Source organism: Pyrus communis, chromosome 1 (assembly GCF_041283825.1).
Source record: "Pyrus communis isolate YQ-2024b chromosome 1, ASM4128382v1, whole genome shotgun sequence".
NCBI lineage: Eukaryota > Viridiplantae > Streptophyta > Magnoliopsida > Rosales > Rosaceae > Pyrus > Pyrus communis.
This window is the reverse complement of record NC_142565.1, coordinates 17,243,295-17,262,540: the sequence shown is the minus strand read 5'-3', so window position 1 is coordinate 17,262,540 and position 19,246 is coordinate 17,243,295. Positions and strand designations below refer to the sequence as shown.

The following is a 19,246-nucleotide window of genomic DNA, read 5'->3' as shown; positions in this document are numbered from 1 at the left end:
CTTCATTCCTCACAACTTCCTTCATGTGTGGATTGAGCCTCCTTTGTGGTTCACGGGTTGACTTTGCTCATTCTTCCAAAAGAATCCTATGCATGCACATGGTAGGGCTTATTCCCTTGATATCTGCAATAGACCAACCAATAATTGATTTGAACTCTTTTAACACCCTAATTAGTTTATCTTCTTCATTTGGGGTGAGGTCAGAAGTTATGATAACTGGAAGAGTTTCAAATTCAGCTAGATATGCATACTTTAGATGTGGTGGAAGTGGTTTAAGTTCAAGTTTTGGTGCCTTAACAGTGGAAGGGGTTAAATGTGACCTCGATGGTTCTAAAGGCTCTAAAAGAGGTAAAATATTCAAAGGATATGGTGCCAATGCTTCCAAGGCAGCTACCTCTTCCATGAGTGCATCTTCTTCATCAAACTCATCTTGAGATTGACTCAAAACAGTTTGTAATGGTTCATTAGATTGTGCCTGCAAGAACTTAGAGAAAACAAGCGAATCAAGCACATCAATGGCATAACAATCAAGAGATGAAGAAGGATGTGAAAGACACTCAAACACTTTGAATTGAACGGTCTCTCCTAGTTCATGAATGTGTTCTTGAATTATATGGTAGTGTGAATGAAATGAAAGTGTGAATGAAATGAAATTCCTAGTTCATGAATGTGTTCTTGAATTATATATTTGAAGAACAATTCATAATTTCATATTTCAATTTGGGATTCCCGATTTGTCCCAAAATCCCGAAAATATTTCGGGATTCCCGAAATTTGGGATTCCCGAAAATTTGGTTTGGGATTGGTCTTCAAATTCCCGTCTCGAAAAATTTTGGTTTGGGATTCGGGATACTAGTTTCGGTATGGTATCCCATACCGAACCATGATTGATGTTTTCCTTCTTCGTGCTAGAATATGTTTAGTATAATGGCACAAGTAAGGGTGTCGAATCCACAGGGACTAATTGGACCTATACAACTACTTGTTTTGCAAGAACTCTATAAGAGAAATAAAACTAATCAACTTAGGCAGATTTGTTGTTATAACTTGAAAGCACAAGAAAATGAAGTAGACACAAATAAATGAATCAACAACTAATAAAATGAGATAGCACAAATGGAGATGAAGCTAGGGATTCGGTTTCACCATTGCTAAGCCAAGTCCATGCTTGTTAAGTCAGATTATACTCATCCATCTACCTATTTCTTGGGTTTGTTTCACTTAGATATGATCAACCATATGATGTGTGGATTTGATCAAATGTTCCTAATCATGAACCTAAGTGTGATGTGCAACTTTGGTCCCTAATCAAGAACATGACACGCACAAGAAACTTTCATAAAACCAAAGGAAACACTCGGCAGGTTGTTTGCAAAGCATTCCCTTCATTCATTCACATATCCACCAAGAGTATGCATGATGTGTGCTTTACTCTTGGCTAAACAACCTGTGGTTAAATCAAATGGTGATCAAACATTAAAATCAACACACAAAGTCACAATTAAATCAGAGAATGAAACAAGAAATAGATGGATCAACTGAGCATTCTAAAATAACTACATGGCAATCTTGCAAGGGTACATCGAATCCCTAGAAAGAGATTAGTTACACTTCATGTTTACAGAATGTTTGATATAAAAATATACAACATGAATGAACATAGAATTAAGGAGAAAGAACCCTTGAAGCAAAACTGATGTTGAAATCCCTTAAGAGTTGCCTTCGGTGTGGTGCTCCAAGTGTGTTGTAAATGAAGGTGGAGCGGCTAAGGTTGAATGGTTTCTGCGAATGGGAGAGTGTATGGAATGAAGCCGAGAAGAAGTTGTGTAGAAATGGAAGGGGATTTGCGGCAAAGGGGAAGTGTTTGTGTTGTGTGTTGTGTTGTGAATGGAATTTCTGTGGTGAATGGAATAGTGTGTTTTTGTGTATGAATGCGTGGGTTTTTATAGGGGGAATGGGAGAATATGTGGATGATTGTTTAAGAGTGAATGTGGCTGTTATGATTGAGATTGCATGTGGATGAAATAATGATGGAAAAACAACTAGAAAAATAGGGAATGCATGTGGAAGTGTGGCTGCAAAGATGAAGAAAAGCTGGAAATGTTAGGGGGGGAACTCACGGCATTGATTGTGTTTGATTGAATGTGCATGTGAATTAGGTTGTGAAAGCATGTGGATTAAAGGGGTGTGAATGCATGTGCAATGAGTAATGAAATGGGAAAGCATGGTTGAATGATTAAATGGCTGAATTGGATTAAAGAATGGGAGTGATGCACGGCAAAGGGTGAATGGGTGATGTGTGAATGTGGTTGATTTGTGGTGCAATGATGAAAGGCAAAGTGCATGTGCAATGTTGGAGAATGAATGTGTTTGCATGTGAATTAAAACTAGAGTGAATGATGATGAATGCATGTGGATTAAAGAGGGAGAATGTGGTGTAATGATGAAGTGGAATGCTGGAAATGCAATGGGAAGGTACGGTTAAGGGTTGTGGTTTGTGTGAAGTGTGTATGGATGGTGGTTTTGCATGGCTTTGATGGGTTGTTTGATTGGGCTAGAGGTTTTGCATGGCTCAAAGGATTGTTTGATTGGGCTAGGCCCTTTGTTTTATGTCCAAAGTGCATACAAGGCCTTCAAATTCGTCCAACACTTTGGCTCCAAGCATATGCTATCCATTCCAAGCCCAATTTTGCTCCAAAATGCTCCAAAATGCATCTTTTTGCTTCCTTAGCCATATGAACCTAAAAACACACGAAAATGACTTAAACTACTAAAACAACTAGGAATTAACACTATAAATGCATGAAAACAAGCTAAGTAAGTCACCTAAATATGCTCCTATCAAACCACCCCTAGAATTTCCGCGTAGAACTAAAACTTGGAATTTGGGACCTCCAATTTTGAAGTTTAAATTCCACGTAAATAGGTGTCATTTCCCAATTTCTATGATTGAGAGTTTAAAAATAACAAATTTCGTATTCAATTCCATTGTTCTTTTACACTGTGTTTGGATGAGGGAAATAAACTTGGAATCTGGATTAAAGTCCCAATTTATAAATTGACATGCTCAAATTCCCTTGTTTGGATTCATAAACATAGAAATTTAGAATTTCCACGTGGAAAAAAAAAATTTGAAATTTGGGATCTCCAATTCCCAAGTTTAAATTCCATGTAAATAGGTGTCATTTCCCAATTTCTATGATTGAGAGTTTAAAAATAACAAATTCCGTATCAATTTCATTGTTCTATTAGGTTAACCAAACAAGAAAATTAAAAAATTCTAGAAAATAAAATCTTATCATTTCAATTTCGTTATTTTAAAATTCCTTAGTAATCTTGACACACCCCGACCGAGATCAGGGCATGCTGGCCGTCACATGGAAGTGACGTAACCATGTGCACAGTGCGGAAGCTAATAAATAATAATAAAAGTACGAATAAATAAAAACCAGCTATACACAAAGTAAGAACATACATGTGCAAGCGTAAGTGTGAAAACAAAGTTCAGAGCACGAAGACCTAATGCAGTCCGGGAGAAACAACACTACATAAACACACCCAAATGTGGTCCTACACTGGTGATAATCTGTCAGATATGCCGGGAAAATCCTCTGGGGAGCCACCAAAAGTGCTAGCCAACTAGAACCTGGAGGGGCGCAAAACAGAAAGCGTGAGTGGGCAAAAACAAAGCTTTTCAAAAACCCTTTCATAAACAAAGTTCTAACCCCTCGCCCTAAAACCTGTATACTTCCCAGAAAATATAATATACATACATATAAATCATGCTCGGAAATATACCATGTCAAAGGCCTCTAAATAGAATGCAAGTGCTCAGGAAATGTCAAATCAATGCCATGTAATCTGTCAGCTGGAGTCACCTAACGTGACCTGTACGGCTGAATCTAGAGCTCAAATCTCCATCTCACTAACTATACCTGCACACGAGTCGGAACCACCTAAAGTGGTCTGTACGACAAGACTGGGTGTAATATAAGTACACTCAAGTGCTACGATCACGTGAAGGCTGGGCGAATAATCGCAGGTCACCTACGAGTCGGAACCACCTAAAATGGTATGTACGACAGGACTGTGCACCTAACTTGGATCCAAGATGAGCGTGTGGTGCGGGAGGTGAACATCACGTGAAGGACTGTGCCCAACTCTGGGCGGGGGCACTAACACCGGGCGTGCAGGTTATGAGCTCTCTATGCATCTCAAACCACTACTGAATATAAGCATAAATCATACTCACCTGGCACTTACCTGTGCGCCCGCAGCACCAACATACAAATATATATATATATGCTACTAATAATGCATAAACAAACGGCAAACATAATGCATGGCATGTAAATGTATAAACGTTTCCATTCACTTTCTGGGAAAAACGTAAGTATATAGGTATATACGAAAAACCAAAAGCCTACTCACTGGTATGTAGAAGGGTCGTAACCCCCTTGCCTCGAGTGACCACGCTCATCCTCGGGATAAGTCTCACCTATATGTGAAACAACTATAAAAACGTTAATTTTAAAGAACATAACCAACCTTACGAAATAACTTCTCATACAATGCTCAAATGGGGTGTATGAATACACCAACGTGATCTACTCAACCTCAGGAACATCCCCATATTTTTAGAAAAATTTTCCGACGCCACACGCGCCCCCACGCACCGGCCAAGGCACGGCCACACGCGTCGCCCACGAGCAGGCACGTGCCTGGCACACTGACGGCGTCAGTTAACGCTGTCAGGAATATTCCGTTAAATCTAACTGATTTCTTAACGCCGTTAGGAATATTCCGTCCAAATTGACGGAATATTCCGTCATCTTCTCTGGCCAAACTCCGGCGCCGGAAAACCGGGAAATTTTTAAAACCTTGTATCTTCTTCGTTTTTCAACCAAATTTCACAAAATTGGTACCATAATGAAGCTTACAACAAGAGGAACAAATCCATACCACTTTCAAGCACTAAAACCCAAGGAATCTTGTCGGAAAAACACCACCAACTCCAGCCAAACTTGTAACTCACGATCCTGACGTCCAAAACCTTCAAACGAACCACCTCGAGCCTCCTAAGGACCTCACCAAGCTTCCTACAAGCTTGAAATTCCCAAAAACACAAGAATTAACGTGTGCATGAACAATGACCAAATCGGGGGATCCCGAGTTCGACGTGAGAACGAAAGTATCCTTACCTGAAATGGGTATGGTTGAACTCCTAGGGACTTCACGAGCACGAATATGTAATTTGTTTCCTCGATCTGTGAAGGTTTCAAGGGTTTTGGTTGTCGTCCGTACAAATGGAGATAGGAAAGGGAGAAAGAGAGGGAAATGGACAGTGATACGAGACAGGGAAAGGAGTGAGGGAGTGTGGGAGTGTGTGTGTGGTCCAAAATCAGCCAAACAAAACCCAAAAACAACCACACAACGAAACAAACATACTAGGGGCAAAACCGTCATTTCACCCCTGCGGTTCGAAAAATCTGGAACGAGCTGTCACAAATCTTAAATTTCTTCATCCAAACAAAGTGAATACATAAGACACATACACTAAAAGATAAGAAAAAATTCAACTGCCCCCTGCTTATTTGATACCCTCTCCTATGAAAAAAAATTGCAATACCGACTCCATTCGTGATTCCATCAATCACTCGTCTATCAAAAAAATGAGTTAGTTGAACCAATCTTCTTATACACTTAGTTAAGAATAGTACATAAAAAGCATCTATGTAACCATGATTATATGACCAATCATTATTACATTTATTATTTTATCCCTCAAAATTTGAATTTTATTAAGAACATTGTTAACAAATAAATTAAATAGAATTTGTTGTAATTCACAGGCCATTCATTGTGGATGGCCACCTATCCCACTACCAATCCACTGTTCATCCCACCACAACTTTGTCTATAAAATGGATGAAAAGAAGGAGAGCAAATACACACAGATAGACATACGGCTGGTAGAGGAAGAAAGAAGAGAGGAAGAAGATAGGAGATAATAGAAAGAGTTATCTATGTAATCTTATTATTCTAGATAATAATGAAAGCACCACTGTTGCCCCAAGGATGTATTCCAATCACACTAACTGTAGAGGAACCTCATAAATTTTGTGTTTTGTTTATTTATTCCACTGCACACACCGTCAGTTTTACAAGACGTTATTATCATGAGAAGCTCTCGTGTCAATGGAAAGCACAATGCCACAAATCCTGTTCACCTTTGTCGCTTGAAATCTCACAGATAAGAAAATCTTTTCATTTCATCTTAAAATCTTTGTACTACTGATTTTCCTGAAGCATATATATATATATATATGTATGTTGTTGTATGATTGTATATAATATAATCCTTTGCAAAAGCAAAAGAGTACAAACTCAAAATTCGTAGGGAATCTGGAGCCATGTAAACAACCTCGAAACTCCAACTTGCAGACCTCAGATTGAAATACTTTCTTCTTCAAAGTTGTTTGTCCGCCTAGTACCTACAACATATTAAATTTTCAGAAAATTCCAATGGTGCGATCATCGCAGATGCTTGAAATATCAAACCAGTTTCCAATTTCCACAGAAAATTGGACAGGCATCTTATGAGTACCAAACCTCCATTTCAGTAACTCAGATAGAAATTGTTTGTTCACAAAAGTTGTTTGGTATCCTCTTATCCATATCATATTAAAATTTGAGCTAAATCTAACAGTTTGATCTTCTCATAAGTTGCATACACTCTTGACTCCAAAACTTATGGGAACCGTTTCGACTTTTTCGAAATTTACCGGAGGAGGAACACCAATTGGAATTTATTGTTACTATTACTTCGTGCGTAAGTAAAAAGACTTAGAGTTGTGAAATGAAAAATAAAATAAAAAGAATGAAACAAAAGAAGTGGCAGACCAATAAAAAGAAAAAGCAAAAGATGGGGACTTAATCGTTGCATTTTCTATTTTGGCATATTTATGTGCATGGTGTTGGTTTAAAGCCCTATCACAAGTTATATTTATTTATAGTGGGTAGAATTATTACCCTTTGCTTTAAAACTTTGATATTTATTTGAATGGTGTTGAATCAAAGCCCTTGTCACAAGCTTTATTTACTTAAAAGCAATTTATCTACCATGGTTGGAATTACTGCCTATTGCATTAATTTATTTATTGTACTTCTTTTTGTTACGATGAGTACATACTGGACCCGAAGTTCCTTGATCAGATTAGAACTTGAAGTTTCTTGATCCCCATCACATAAAATGATTGGACTCGAAGTTCCATTATGCAAAAAGATCAGGCATGAAGTCCTTAGATCCTCAAGATCGGGCATGAAGTTTCTTGATAAGTACCTTAAGTTTGAAGAGCTGAAGTGCCATAACTTAATTGTAATAAAGGCCATGAGAGTCTTAATTCATAGGCTATTAAATAAGGACCAGAAGTTCCTTGATGTATAATACATTTTGCTGGAGAGTTTACATCTCAAAGTTTCGATAATTATTCCATGTCATTGGGCATTGATGTTGAATACCATGTTCCTTATGTTCATACTAAAAAATGATTTAGCAGAAGCATTTATTAAGTGGATAAAATTGATTACCCACGCTCTACTCATGAAAATGAGATTGCAAGTTTTTCTACACATGGACATACCATTATACATAATTCACTATTAAGTTTGGTTGAGACCAGTTACCAACCATCAATATTTCTCAATACAACTCATGTTTGGGCACCAGCCAAACATTAGACATGTACGAGTTTTTTTATTATATTATCTACGTGCCTATTGCACTGCCATAATGTACTAAAAATGAGGCCTGAAGGCAAATTGGAAATTTATGTTGAATTTGATTCCACATCTTTCATTCAACATTTGGAACCCTTGACTGGGGATATGTTTACCGGGTGGCTTGCAGACTAGGATTTTGATAAGACAATTTTCCCACCATTAGGGGAAGAAAATAACATCGTTCCAGAAGAACGATGAGAAAATATCATTCCAGAAGAATAATGAGAAAAAACTGTTCCAGAAGAACAAAGAGAATTTGTCTTATTTTGATTCATGAAGCAATCAATATAAAAACAAAGTGAGAATAATTGAATGATGCAACGATATGCAAATCAAATGCCAGATGCATTTAATGATGCAACAAAAGTAATAAAATCACATATACTTGTTGCAAATGTGCTTACATGAATTGATGTTCCTGTTGGACAAAATAATGTGGCAACAAATCTGTTACTCGCCTGAAGCATGACAGACCCTTAGATTCAAAAGGTTCAGTACTTCGAAAGAAGAAGAATATGACAATACTGAACTATTGCATTCCTAAAGCATAATTGTTGCATATCGGAAGCATGGCAGTCACTGTATGGATACATGTCCCAAAAAGGACAATCTGCGGACATGGGAATATTGATGTCTCATGCATGAAGCATGATAGACATATAGGTTCCAATGACTCAACCCCAGAAGTGGAGATTAAAATCCCAGCTCTATAACGCTCTAGAGGAGGTTATGATTCGCATTCTCTAAATTATAACTATCCTGGAAGAAATAGTGTAATGCCCTTGAAAAGGCAATGGATATCCAAAGAAATGAAAAGCTTTTATGCATGTGCATGCACATGAGAATATGGGATCAATGATTGATGACAACCAATGGTAATTTTGGTTTTTACAGGTAGCTACTAAATTCATCAATGAGCTGTATTGATATTGAGTCACGTTCTTTTGTTCGTCGATGAAAGGAAATATTATTTGCCAAAAATGGAGAAAGGTAATTCCATTACAATCTTGTAAGAACGTGGAAAAATGGACCTATATATATGTGACAGCCTGTCCCGAAATATTTGTATTGATGGCGTGAAATTACTAAAGTACCCTTGAATGGTTGTGGTGTTGTGTGGTTTATGTGACATCCCGTCCCGGGATTATTAAACGCACGTGTGAAATTACCTTTTTACCCTTAGTTCGTTTTTTTTTTGTCACGTTGTGGGTTGTTTTGGTGTGGTGTGGCATATGTTGGACCACACACACACTCCCACAGACAGACACTGTCTCTCTCTCTCCTTCTGTCTTCTCTCTGTCTCTCCCGTGCTCTCTTCCTCCCTTCTCCTTAGAAACGGTACGGACAACCCCAAAACCCCTCAAATCTTAGTAGATCGAGGGAGCCAGGTACACCTTCAAGCTCGTGAAGTTAAGAGGAGTCTAGTGGTACCATTTTCAGGTAAGAAAACTACCATTTTCACGTCGTTTCGAAGTGGTCCGAATTGTGTACTGTTCATGCAAAGTTTGTACATTAAGTTTTTGGGTTTTCTGAACTCGTAGTGGTGTTTGTGAGGTTCCCAGGAGTGTCGGAGAAGCTCGTTGGACGATTTTGGACGTTGGGAAGGCCTGGTTCGAAGTTGGCCGAACTTGGAGTTTTTGGGCAGGTATAATCTCTTAGTTTTAGCCCTTAAAACTTGTTGGGACTTGTTCTTCTAGTGTAGGGCTTTCATTTGGTCCAAAAATCACGAAAAACGGTTGAAAAATGAGTGAGAAAACCTGAGTTGCAGGTTTTCCCAGTTTCCGGCGCCGGCGACGTTGCCGGCGATCGAAGGAAGAAGGCGACGGAATATTCCGTCAATTCTGACGGAATATTCCTAACGCTGTTAACGGAACCAGTTAGATTTAACGGAATATTCCGTCAGTTTGACGGAATATTCCTGACGGCGTCTGTTGACACCGTCAGTGTGCCTGGCACGTGGCCGCGCGTGGGTGGCGCGTAGGTCCGTGCCTGTGCTGGCGCGTGGGGGCGCGTGCGGGGTCCAAAAATTTTTCTAAAAATATGGTTGTGATCCTGAGGTTGTGTAGAGCACGTGGGTATATTCATTTGTCCATTTTGAGCAATGTATGAGAAGTTATTACGAGAAACGGGTTATGTGCTTTAAAGTTAACGTTTTTATAGTTGTTTCGCATCTAGGTGACACGTACCCAGAGGACGAGCGTGCACACGCGAGACAGGGGGGCTACGACCCTTCTACATACCAGTGAGTGGGCTTTTGTTTTCCGTATATACCTATATACATTTATATTCCCAGAAATTGAATTAAAAAGGGTTATTTGCCTTATGCCATGCACTTTATTATTTATCGTTTATGCATCTTTGCATGCATTATTTGTGGCATACATATACATATGCATATGTCATATATATTTATATGTGGGTGCTGTGGAGGCATAGGTAAGTGCCAGGTAAGCGTTAATTAACGATTGCATTACATAGTGTTTAGAGATGCTTAGAGAGCTCATAACCTGCACCCCCGGTGTTAGTGCTCCCGCCCAGAGTAGGGCACAGTCCTTCACGTGTTGTTCACCTCCCGCACCATACGCTCAGCTTGGATCCAAGCTAGGTGCATAGGCCGGTCGTACAGACCACATTAGGTGGTTCCGACTCGTAGGTGACCCGCGATTATTCGCACAGCCTTCACGTGATCGTAGCACTAGAGCGTATATATGTATTACACCCAGGCCTGTCGTACAGACCACATAGAGTGGTTCCGACTCGTGGGCAGGTTCAGTTGTTGAGTTTGAGATTGAGCTCTATATGCAGCCGTACAGGTCACGTTAGGTGACTCCGGCTGCCAGATGTTATGTTATTGATATGATTCATACCTGAGCACATACATTTCATTACGAGGTTTTGACATGGCATATCTTGAGCATGATTGGCATACCCTTGAGCATGTTGGGCATATCTATACATACGTACATATGGTTATTTTCTGGGAAGTATACAGGTTTTACGGTGAGGGGTTAGAATGTATTTTATGAAATGGTTTTCAAAGAGCTTTGTTTTTGCCCACTCACGCTTTTGTTTTGCGCCCCTCCAGGTTCTAGTTGCTTAGCCGTTGCGGTGGTTTCCCTTGAGAGCTTTCCGGCGTTCTGACAGACACTCCACATTGTAGGGTCGCCTTCGGGCGTACTACTGTTGTCGTTTTATTTGGACTGCTATAGACCTGCTCTGAATTTGTATCGCACTAACTAGCACTTATTTTAGTACTTGTATGCTAGTTTTTTTTAATTATTCGTACCTTTATATTACTACTCTATTAGCTTCCGCACGTGCACATGGCTACGTCGCCTTTGTGTGACGGCCAGCACGCTCCGATCTCGGTCGGGGTGTGTCAGTTTGGTATCAGAGCCTAGGTTTGGCAGTCCTGTGTCCTTGTGAGTATTCTAATGATTTTGGTGTCTTCTGTCAGAACTATGCCGCCTCGTCGGGAACCCCGTCGCTCTTCTGAGCCTAGTTTCCCCGATATTACTCAGTTGGGGGAAGCTTTTGCTACAGCCCTTCAGGCAGTGATGCGCCCTCCCCAGAGGACTCCTCTGGAGACTATGTACAATTTGAAGCTGGATAAGTTTAAGGGCAGTGAGGGACCCGAGAGCGCAGAGCGCTGGCTAGAACACATAGAGAAGACCTTCCGGGTGCTGCATAATCAGGGGAACTTGCCTATGGAGAGGTGGGTCGAGACGACCGCTTGGTTTCTGGATACGGAGTCGGCCGCTTGGTGGGAGCAGGAGCTTCGTAGGTTGACTCCGGATCAGAGGGTTGATTGGAATGTTTTTACGAGGTTGTTTAGGAGAAGGTATGTTCCCCCTGAGTACATCGACCGTAAGAAACAGGAGTTTTCCGAACTGAAACAGCGGAAGATGTCAGCGAATGAGTACTACCGTAAGTTTACGGACTTGTCCCGTTATCACCCTGATGTCGCTGGTAATCCGGCGGAGATGCTCCGTCTTTTCCGTCTGGGCACCAGGAAGAAGTGGCGTTCTATGGCGTCTACGGTCCACAGCGAGACTTACCGGGACTTTTATGAGATATTGTTGAGGATCGAGGATTCCGAGAATATGTCGAGCGATACTGATGAAGAGAAGGACGGCAACCAGAAGAAAGATGACAAAGGCAAAGGTCAGGCATCGCTCGGGCCCCGTCAGACTCAGAACTTCAAGAGAGGTGGAGCTAGTTCTAGTTCTTCGAGTGGTGGCTTCAGTTCCACTGGACAGGGTCGTGGAGGTAGATTTGCTGGTGGCGCTAGAGGCCAGAGGCAGGGCGATGGTGGGCGAGGCAGAGCCCCAGTTTGTCGTAGGTGTAACAACCGGCATTTCGGCGAGTGTAGACGTGGTAGCAACGGGTGCTTCACATGTGGACAGGTGGGACATAGAGCGGCGAATTGTCCCCAGGGTCAGCAGCAGCAGAAACCACATCAGACCTTTATGCCACCGCCTGCACCACTCCAGCAGATTCAGGGTACTAGTAGCTACGGCCAGACGGGTCGAGGTGGTGCTTACCACTATCAGGGTGATGCTGTCCCTTATGCTCCTGGGCAGTATCAGTATCCTCAGGATCCCTATCCCCAGGGTGGCTATCCCCAGTATTCGGGCGGCTATATGCCGTATCCTCCAGCCCCAACGGGTGGTTCACAGTGGTATCAGGGAGGACAGTATCAGCAGGGGGAGATTGCCACTAGCAGTGCAGGATCTTCAAGACAGTCAGGCCAGCCCAGTCAGGGGCGTGGTGCTCAGGGACGCGGTGTTCAGGCAAGCAGAGGCCGCGGTGGGCGTCAGCAGGGACAGGGGCGTCTTCACAATATTTCTCTGCAGGACGCTCAGAACAACCCAGACTTGATTATGGGTACGTTGAACATTCTTGGTTGTTTTGCTAGAGTCTTAATTGATTGTGGAGCTACACATTCCGTAATTTCTCATACGTTTGCTCAAGCGACGCAACCTCGCCCCACACCTCTAGGGTATGATTTAGAGTTTGTTATGCCTAGAGGAGAGAGTTGTGTCGTAGATTGTGTGTACCCAGGATGTCCAGTGATCGTAGAGGGAGTTGCTTTGTCAGCCGATCTTATCCCGTTAGATATTGTGGACTTTGACGTGATTCTGGGCACGGATTGGTTACACTTCTATCGTGCCAACATTGACTGTTACGGGAAGGTAGTTACGTTTCACCGACCTGGACTACCTGTGGTTACTTTTGTGGGTGAACAGAGTGGGGTGAGATATGGCGTTATTTCGGCGCTTCGAGCGAAGAAGTTGTTAACTAAGGGTTGTCAGGGGTATCTGGCTCATGTGATGCTGGAGGAGGCTGTTACTAGCAGAGTGGAGGATGTGAGAGTGGTCAGACACTTCCCTGATGTATTCCCCGAGGATTTACCTGGTTTACCCCCAGATCGAGACGTAGAGTTCACCATTGAGTTGCTTCCAGGTACTAATCCTATTTCTTTAACTCCTTATCGTATGGCTCCCGCGGAGTTAAGGGAATTGAAAGTTCAGCTGCAGGAGTTAGTAGATAAGGGATTTATCCAGCCTAGTACTTCGCCTTGGGGCGCTCCAGTGTTGTTTGTGAGGAAGAATGATGGAACTTTGAGGCTGTGCATCGACTACAGGCAACTCAATCGGGTGACGATTAAAAACCGTTATCCATTGCCTCGTATCGATGATTTGTTCGATCAGCTGAGAGGTGCTTGTGTGTTCTCTAAAATAGACTTGAGGTCTGGTTACTATCAGCTGAAGATCAGTAGGGATGATGTCCCTAAGACGGCGTTCAGGACTCGTTATGGTCATTACGAGTTTCTGGTTATGCCATTTGGGTTGACGAATGCACCAGCCGCCTTTATGGATTTGATGAACCGAGTATTCCAGCCTTACTTGGATAGATTTGTCATTGTCTTCATTGACGATATTCTGGTGTATTCTAAGTCGAAAGCGGAGCATGTTCGACATCTTACTTTGGTGTTGAAAAGGTTGAGGGAACACCAGTTATATGCTAAGTTTAGCAAGTGCCAGTTCTGGTTAGACCAAGTTGCATTCTTGGGGCACGTCATTTCTGCTCAGGGTATTTTGGTTGACCCTCAGAAGGTTGCAGCGGTAGAGAGTTGGGAGCAACCGCGAACCGTCACCGAGGTGAGAAGTTTCCTTGGATTGGCAGGGTATTATCGGAGATTCGTTAAGGATTTTTCGGTGATCGCCTTACCACTGACGAGGTTAACGAGGAAGAATGTCAAATTTGAGTGGGATGATAGGTGCGAGCGGAGTTTCCAACAGTTGAAGCATTGTCTCACTCATGCACCTGTTTTGGCACTCCCAGACGATAATGGTGATTTCGAGGTTTATAGCGATGCTTCCTTGAATGGTTTGGGATGTGTATTGATGCAGCATGGTAGGGTGATTGCTTATGCTTCGCGGCAGTTGAAACCTCATGAGATGAATTACCCTACACATGACTTGGAGTTGGCTGCTATCATCTTTGCGTTGAAGTTGTGGAGACACTATCTTTATGGGGAAAAGTGCAGGATCTTTACAGATCACAAGAGTCTCCAGTATCTCTTTACTCAGAAAGAACTTAATCTTCGTCAGCGAAGGTGGTTGGAGTTGCTCAGCGATTACGATTGCACGATTGATTATCATCCTGGTCGTGCGAACGTAGTGGCTGATGCACTTAGCAGGAAGTCACAGGGCCGTATTAATGCGTTGTACGCTAGTCGTGCTCCTCTTTTGGTGGACTTGCGTACTACGGGAGTAAGGCTAGAAGCCGAAGATCGAGATGTGGCATTACTTGCTAATTTTCAAGTTAGGCCGATACTTGTTGATCGGGTGCTTGAAGCCCAAGTAGCTGATCAGGAGACTCAAGAACTTATTCAAGCTCGAGAGCAAGGAAGGAGGCGAGACCTCAGAGTTCGTGATTCAGATGGCATGTTGATGCTTGAAGGTAGAATGTTCGTGCCTAATAGTGTGGAGTTGAAGAAAGAAATTCTCGATGAAGCACATATCTCGGCTTACGCTATGCATCCAGGAGCTACGAAAATGTATCATACCATTCGACCATTTTACTATTGGCCGGGTATGAAGAGGGAGATAGCCGAGTATGTGAGCAGATGTGCTGTTTGTCAGCAAGTTAAAGCAGAGAGGAAGAAGCCGTTTGGGTTGTTGCAGCCACTTCCCGTTCCGGAGTGGAAATGGGAAAATATCACCATGGATTTTGTGTACAAGCTCCCGCGTACACATAATGGCTTTGACGGCATTTGGGTGATCGTCGATCGACTCACTAAGTCGGCTCATTTTATTCCTGTGAGAGAGAAGTATTCTCTGAGCCGTTTAGCGGAGTTGTTCATTTTGAAGGTTGTGAAGTACCACGGTGTCCCAGTGAGTATTGTCTCGGATCGTGATCCACGATTCACATCGAAGTTTTGGGTAGCTTTCCAGGAAGCTTTGGGCACGAGATTACTTTATAGTACGGCATATCATCCACAGACCGACGGGCAGTCAGAGAGAACTATTCAGACTTTGGAGGATATGCTGCGAGCTTCGGTGTTGCAGTTTGGTGATGCTTGGCACCAGCGGTTAGATTTGATGGAATTTGCTTACAACAACAGTTTTCATTCAAGCATTGGAATGGCGCCATTTGAGGCCTTGTATGGCAGAGCTTGTCGCACACCGTTGTGTTGGTCAGAGGTTGGCGAGAGAGTTTTAGTAGGTCCAGAGATTGTTGAGGAGACTACTCAGAACGTTCAGGTGATCAAGTCTAACCTGAAAGCAGCTCAGGACAGGCAGAAGAGTCTAGCGGATCGGCATGCTACGGACAGGGCATATGAGGTCGGAGATTGGGTATTTCTGAAGCTTTCACCGTGGAGAGGTGTTGTGCGGTTCGGAAAGAAAGGGAAGTTGAGCCCCAGGTACATCGGACCATACGTAGTCACAGAACGAGTTGGTGAGGTAGCTTACAGGTTGGAGTTGCCTCTGGAGTTGGCTAGAGTGCATAATGTTTTTCACGTGTCCATGCTCCGACACTATGTCGCTGATCCATCTCATGTGATACCTCCTCAACCGCTTGAGATTAACCCAGATTTGACGTACGATGAGGAACCGGTGACGATCATTGATTGGAAGGAGAAGGTTCTGAGGAACAAAACAGTGAATTTAGTGAAGGTTCTGTGGAGAAACCATTCAGTTGAGGAAGCAACGTGGGAGACAGAAGATCGGATGAGGGATTTGTACCCTCGTTTGTTCTTTGGCTACTAGGGGTGGTTACTAGGTTGTTTTGAATTTCGGGACGAAATTCTATTAAGGTGGGAAGGTTGTGACATCCCGTCCCGGGATTATTAAACGCACGTGTGAAATTACCTTTTTACCCTTAGTTCGTTTTTTTTTGTCACGTTGTGGGTTGTTTTGGTGTGGTGTGGCATGTGTTGGACCACACACACACTCCCACAGACAGACACTGTCTCTCTCTCTCCTTCTGTCTTCTCTCTGTCTCTCCCGTGCTCTCTTCCTCCCTTCTCCTTAGAAACGGTACGGACAACCCCAAAACCCCTCAAATCTTAGTAGATCGAGGGAGCCAGGTACACCTTCAAGCTCGTGAAGTTGAGAGGAGTCTAGTGGTACCATTTTCAGGTAAGAAAACTACCATTTTCACGTCGTTTCGAAGTGGTCCGAATTGTGTACTGTTCATGCAAAGTTTGTACATTAAGTTTTTGGGTTTTCTGAACTCGTAGTGGTGTTTGTGAGGTTCCCAGGAGTGTCGGAGAAGCTCGTTGGACGATTTTGGACGTTGGGAAGGCCTGGTTCGAAGTTGGCCGAACTTGGAGTTTTTGGGCAGGTATAATCTCTTAGTTTTAGCCCTTAAAACTTGTTGGGACTTGTTCTTCTAGTGTAGGGCTTTCATTTGGTCCAAAAATCACGAAAAACGGTTGAAAAATGAGTGAGAAAACCTGAGTTGCAGGTTTTCCCAGTTTCCGGCGCCGGCGACGTTGCCGGCGATCGAAGGAAGAAGGCGACGGAATATTCCGTCAATTCTGACGGAATATTCCTAACGCTGTTAACGGAACCAGTTAGATTTAACGGAATATTCCGTCAGTTTGACGGAATATTCCTGACGGCGTCTGTTGACACCGTCAGTGTGCCTGGCACGTGGCCGCGCGTGGGTGGCGCGTAGGTCTGTGCCTGTGCTGGCGCGTGGGGGCGCGTGCGGGGTCCAAAAATTTTTCTAAAAATATGGTTGTGATCCTGAGGTTGTGTAGAGCACGTGGGTATATTCATTTGTCCATTTTGAGCAATGTATGAGAAGTTATTACGAGAAACGGGTTATGTGCTTTAAAGTTAACGTTTTTATAGTTGTTTCGCATCTAGGTGACACGTACCCAGAGGACGAGCGTGCACACGCGAGACAGGGGGGCTACGACCCTTCTACATACCAGTGAGTGGGCTTTTGTTTTCCGTATATACCTATATACATTTATATTCCCAGAAATTGAATTAAAAAGGGTTATTTGCCTTATGCCATGCACTTTATTATTTATCGTTTATGCATCTTTGCATGCATTATTTGTGGCATACATATACATATGCATATGTCATATATATTTATATGTGGGTGCTGTGGAGGCATAGGTAAGTGCCAGGTAAGCGTTAATTAACGATTGCATTACATAGTGTTTAGAGATGCTTAGAGAGCTCATAACCTGCACCCCCGGTGTTAGTGCTCCCGCCCAGAGTAGGGCACAGTCCTTCACGTGTTGTTCACCTCCCGCACCATACGCTCAGCTTGGATCCAAGCTAGGTGCATAGGCCGGTCGTACAGACCACATTAGGTGGTTCCGACTCGTAGGTGACCCGCGATTATTCGCACAGCCTTCACGTGATCGTAGCACTAGAGCGTATATATGTATTACACCCAGGCCTGTCGTACAGACCACATAGAGTGGTTCCGACTCGTGGGCAGGTTCAGTTGTTGAGTTTGAGATTGAGCTCTATATGCAGCCGTACAGGTCACGTTAGGTGACTCCGGCTGCCAGATGTTATGTTATTGATATGATTCATACCTGAGCACATACATTTCATTACGAGGTTTTGACATGGCATATCTTGAGCATGATTGGCATACCCTTGAGCATGTTGGGCATATCTATACATACGTACATATGGTTATTTTCTGGGAAGTATACAGGTTTTACGGTGAGGGGTTAGAATGTATTTTATGAAATGGTTTTCAAATAGCTTTGTTTTTGCCCACTCACGCTTTTGTTTTGCGCCCCTCCAGGTTCTAGTTGCTTAGCCGTTGCGGTGGTTTCCCTTGAGAGCTTTCCGGCGTTCTGACAGACACTCCACATTGTAGGGTCGCCTTCGGGCGTACTACTGTTGTCGTTTTATTTGGACTGCTATAGACCTGCTCTGAATTTGTATCGCACTAACTAGCACTTATTCTAGTACTTGTATGCTAGTTTTTTTTAATTATTCGTACCTTTATATTACTACTCTATTAGCTTCCGCACGTGCACATGGCTACGTCGCCTTTGTGTGACGGCCAGCACGCTCCGATCTCGGTCGGGGTGTGTCAGTTTAAGTTTTGGATGTGGACAATATGTTAGGTCCCTAATATTTTGGAACCAATTAGGAACTTAGACTTAGGTTTTTTTTTTTTTTTCTTTTGTTTTGGTCGGCTGCCATTTGGACCACACATACTCACGCACACTCATACCCTTACCCGTTGACACTCTCTCACACATTCCTCTCGCATTTTTTGGCATTTCCACACAACTCGTACAGACAAACCTTCAACCAACCATTTCAGGCACGGATCGAGGTTTAAAAGTTAACATTCAAACTCCTTGCAAGCCTAGGAGTTGATCCATACCTTTGTTTGGACTTAAAACCTTCGAAAACCCTAGTTTCTTACGAGCTCCGATTTGGTTACGGTTCATGCAATCATGATCGTGAAGTTTTTCAAATTTTTTTAAGCTCCTAGGGAGCTTTAGAACGTCTTCACGAAGCTCAGAGAAGAAAAACAAAGTGTTTTGCACGTCGGGAAGTTGAGTTAGGCGAGTTTCAAGTTTGGCTGAATTATCGTGGGTTTTTCCAGCAAGATTCCGTTGGATTTAAGTCCTAAAAGTGGTAAGTTTTGTTCTACTCATTGTAAGATTCATTTTGGTACAAATTTCATGGAATTTGGTTAAGGAATGGAAAAGAAATGAAGTTTTAATGTTTTTCCAGAAACCGACGAAAATTCAAGTTGCAGACGGCGGTGGACGGCGGCGACTGGCGAGGCTCGTCAGAGAAGGAGACAAATATTCCGTCAGAGTTGACGGAATATTCTAACGGCGTCAGGTAACGCCGTTAACTTCTGTTAAGGTTTTAACGAAATATTCTTAACGACAGTTAACTATTCCGTTAAGGTTGGCAGCGCGTGGGTGGTCGGAAAATTTTTCTAA

General features: G+C 42.7%; 1 protein-coding gene and 1 long non-coding RNA gene across 2 annotated transcripts; both read left to right on the top strand.

Moving 5' to 3' along the window:
* Nucleotides 1-9,874: 9,874 nt before the first annotated feature.
* Nucleotides 9,875-16,546, top strand: LOC148699281 (uncharacterized). Its single transcript, XM_088695086.1, has 4 exons — nt 9,875-10,024; nt 10,868-10,938; nt 11,240-11,813; nt 16,535-16,546. The coding sequence occupies exons 3-4, from the start codon at nt 11,244-11,246 to the stop codon at nt 16,544-16,546; spliced, it is 582 nt and encodes a 193-aa protein (XP_088551212.1). The 5' UTR covers nt 9,875-10,024; nt 10,868-10,938; nt 11,240-11,243.
* Nucleotides 16,547-17,107: 561 nt separating this feature from the next.
* On the top strand, nt 17,108-18,244 carry LOC148699280 (uncharacterized). Its single transcript, XR_015955661.1, has 2 exons — nt 17,108-17,235; nt 18,079-18,244. It is a non-coding gene; the product is annotated as an uncharacterized LOC148699280 (long non-coding RNA).
* Nucleotides 18,245-19,246: the final 1,002 nt, after the last annotated feature.

Coding starts and splice junctions, on each gene's coding strand:
- LOC148699281 (XM_088695086.1), top strand. CDS start 11,244: ATGCCGCCTCGTCGGGAACCCCGTCGCTCTTCTGAGCCTAGTTTCCCC.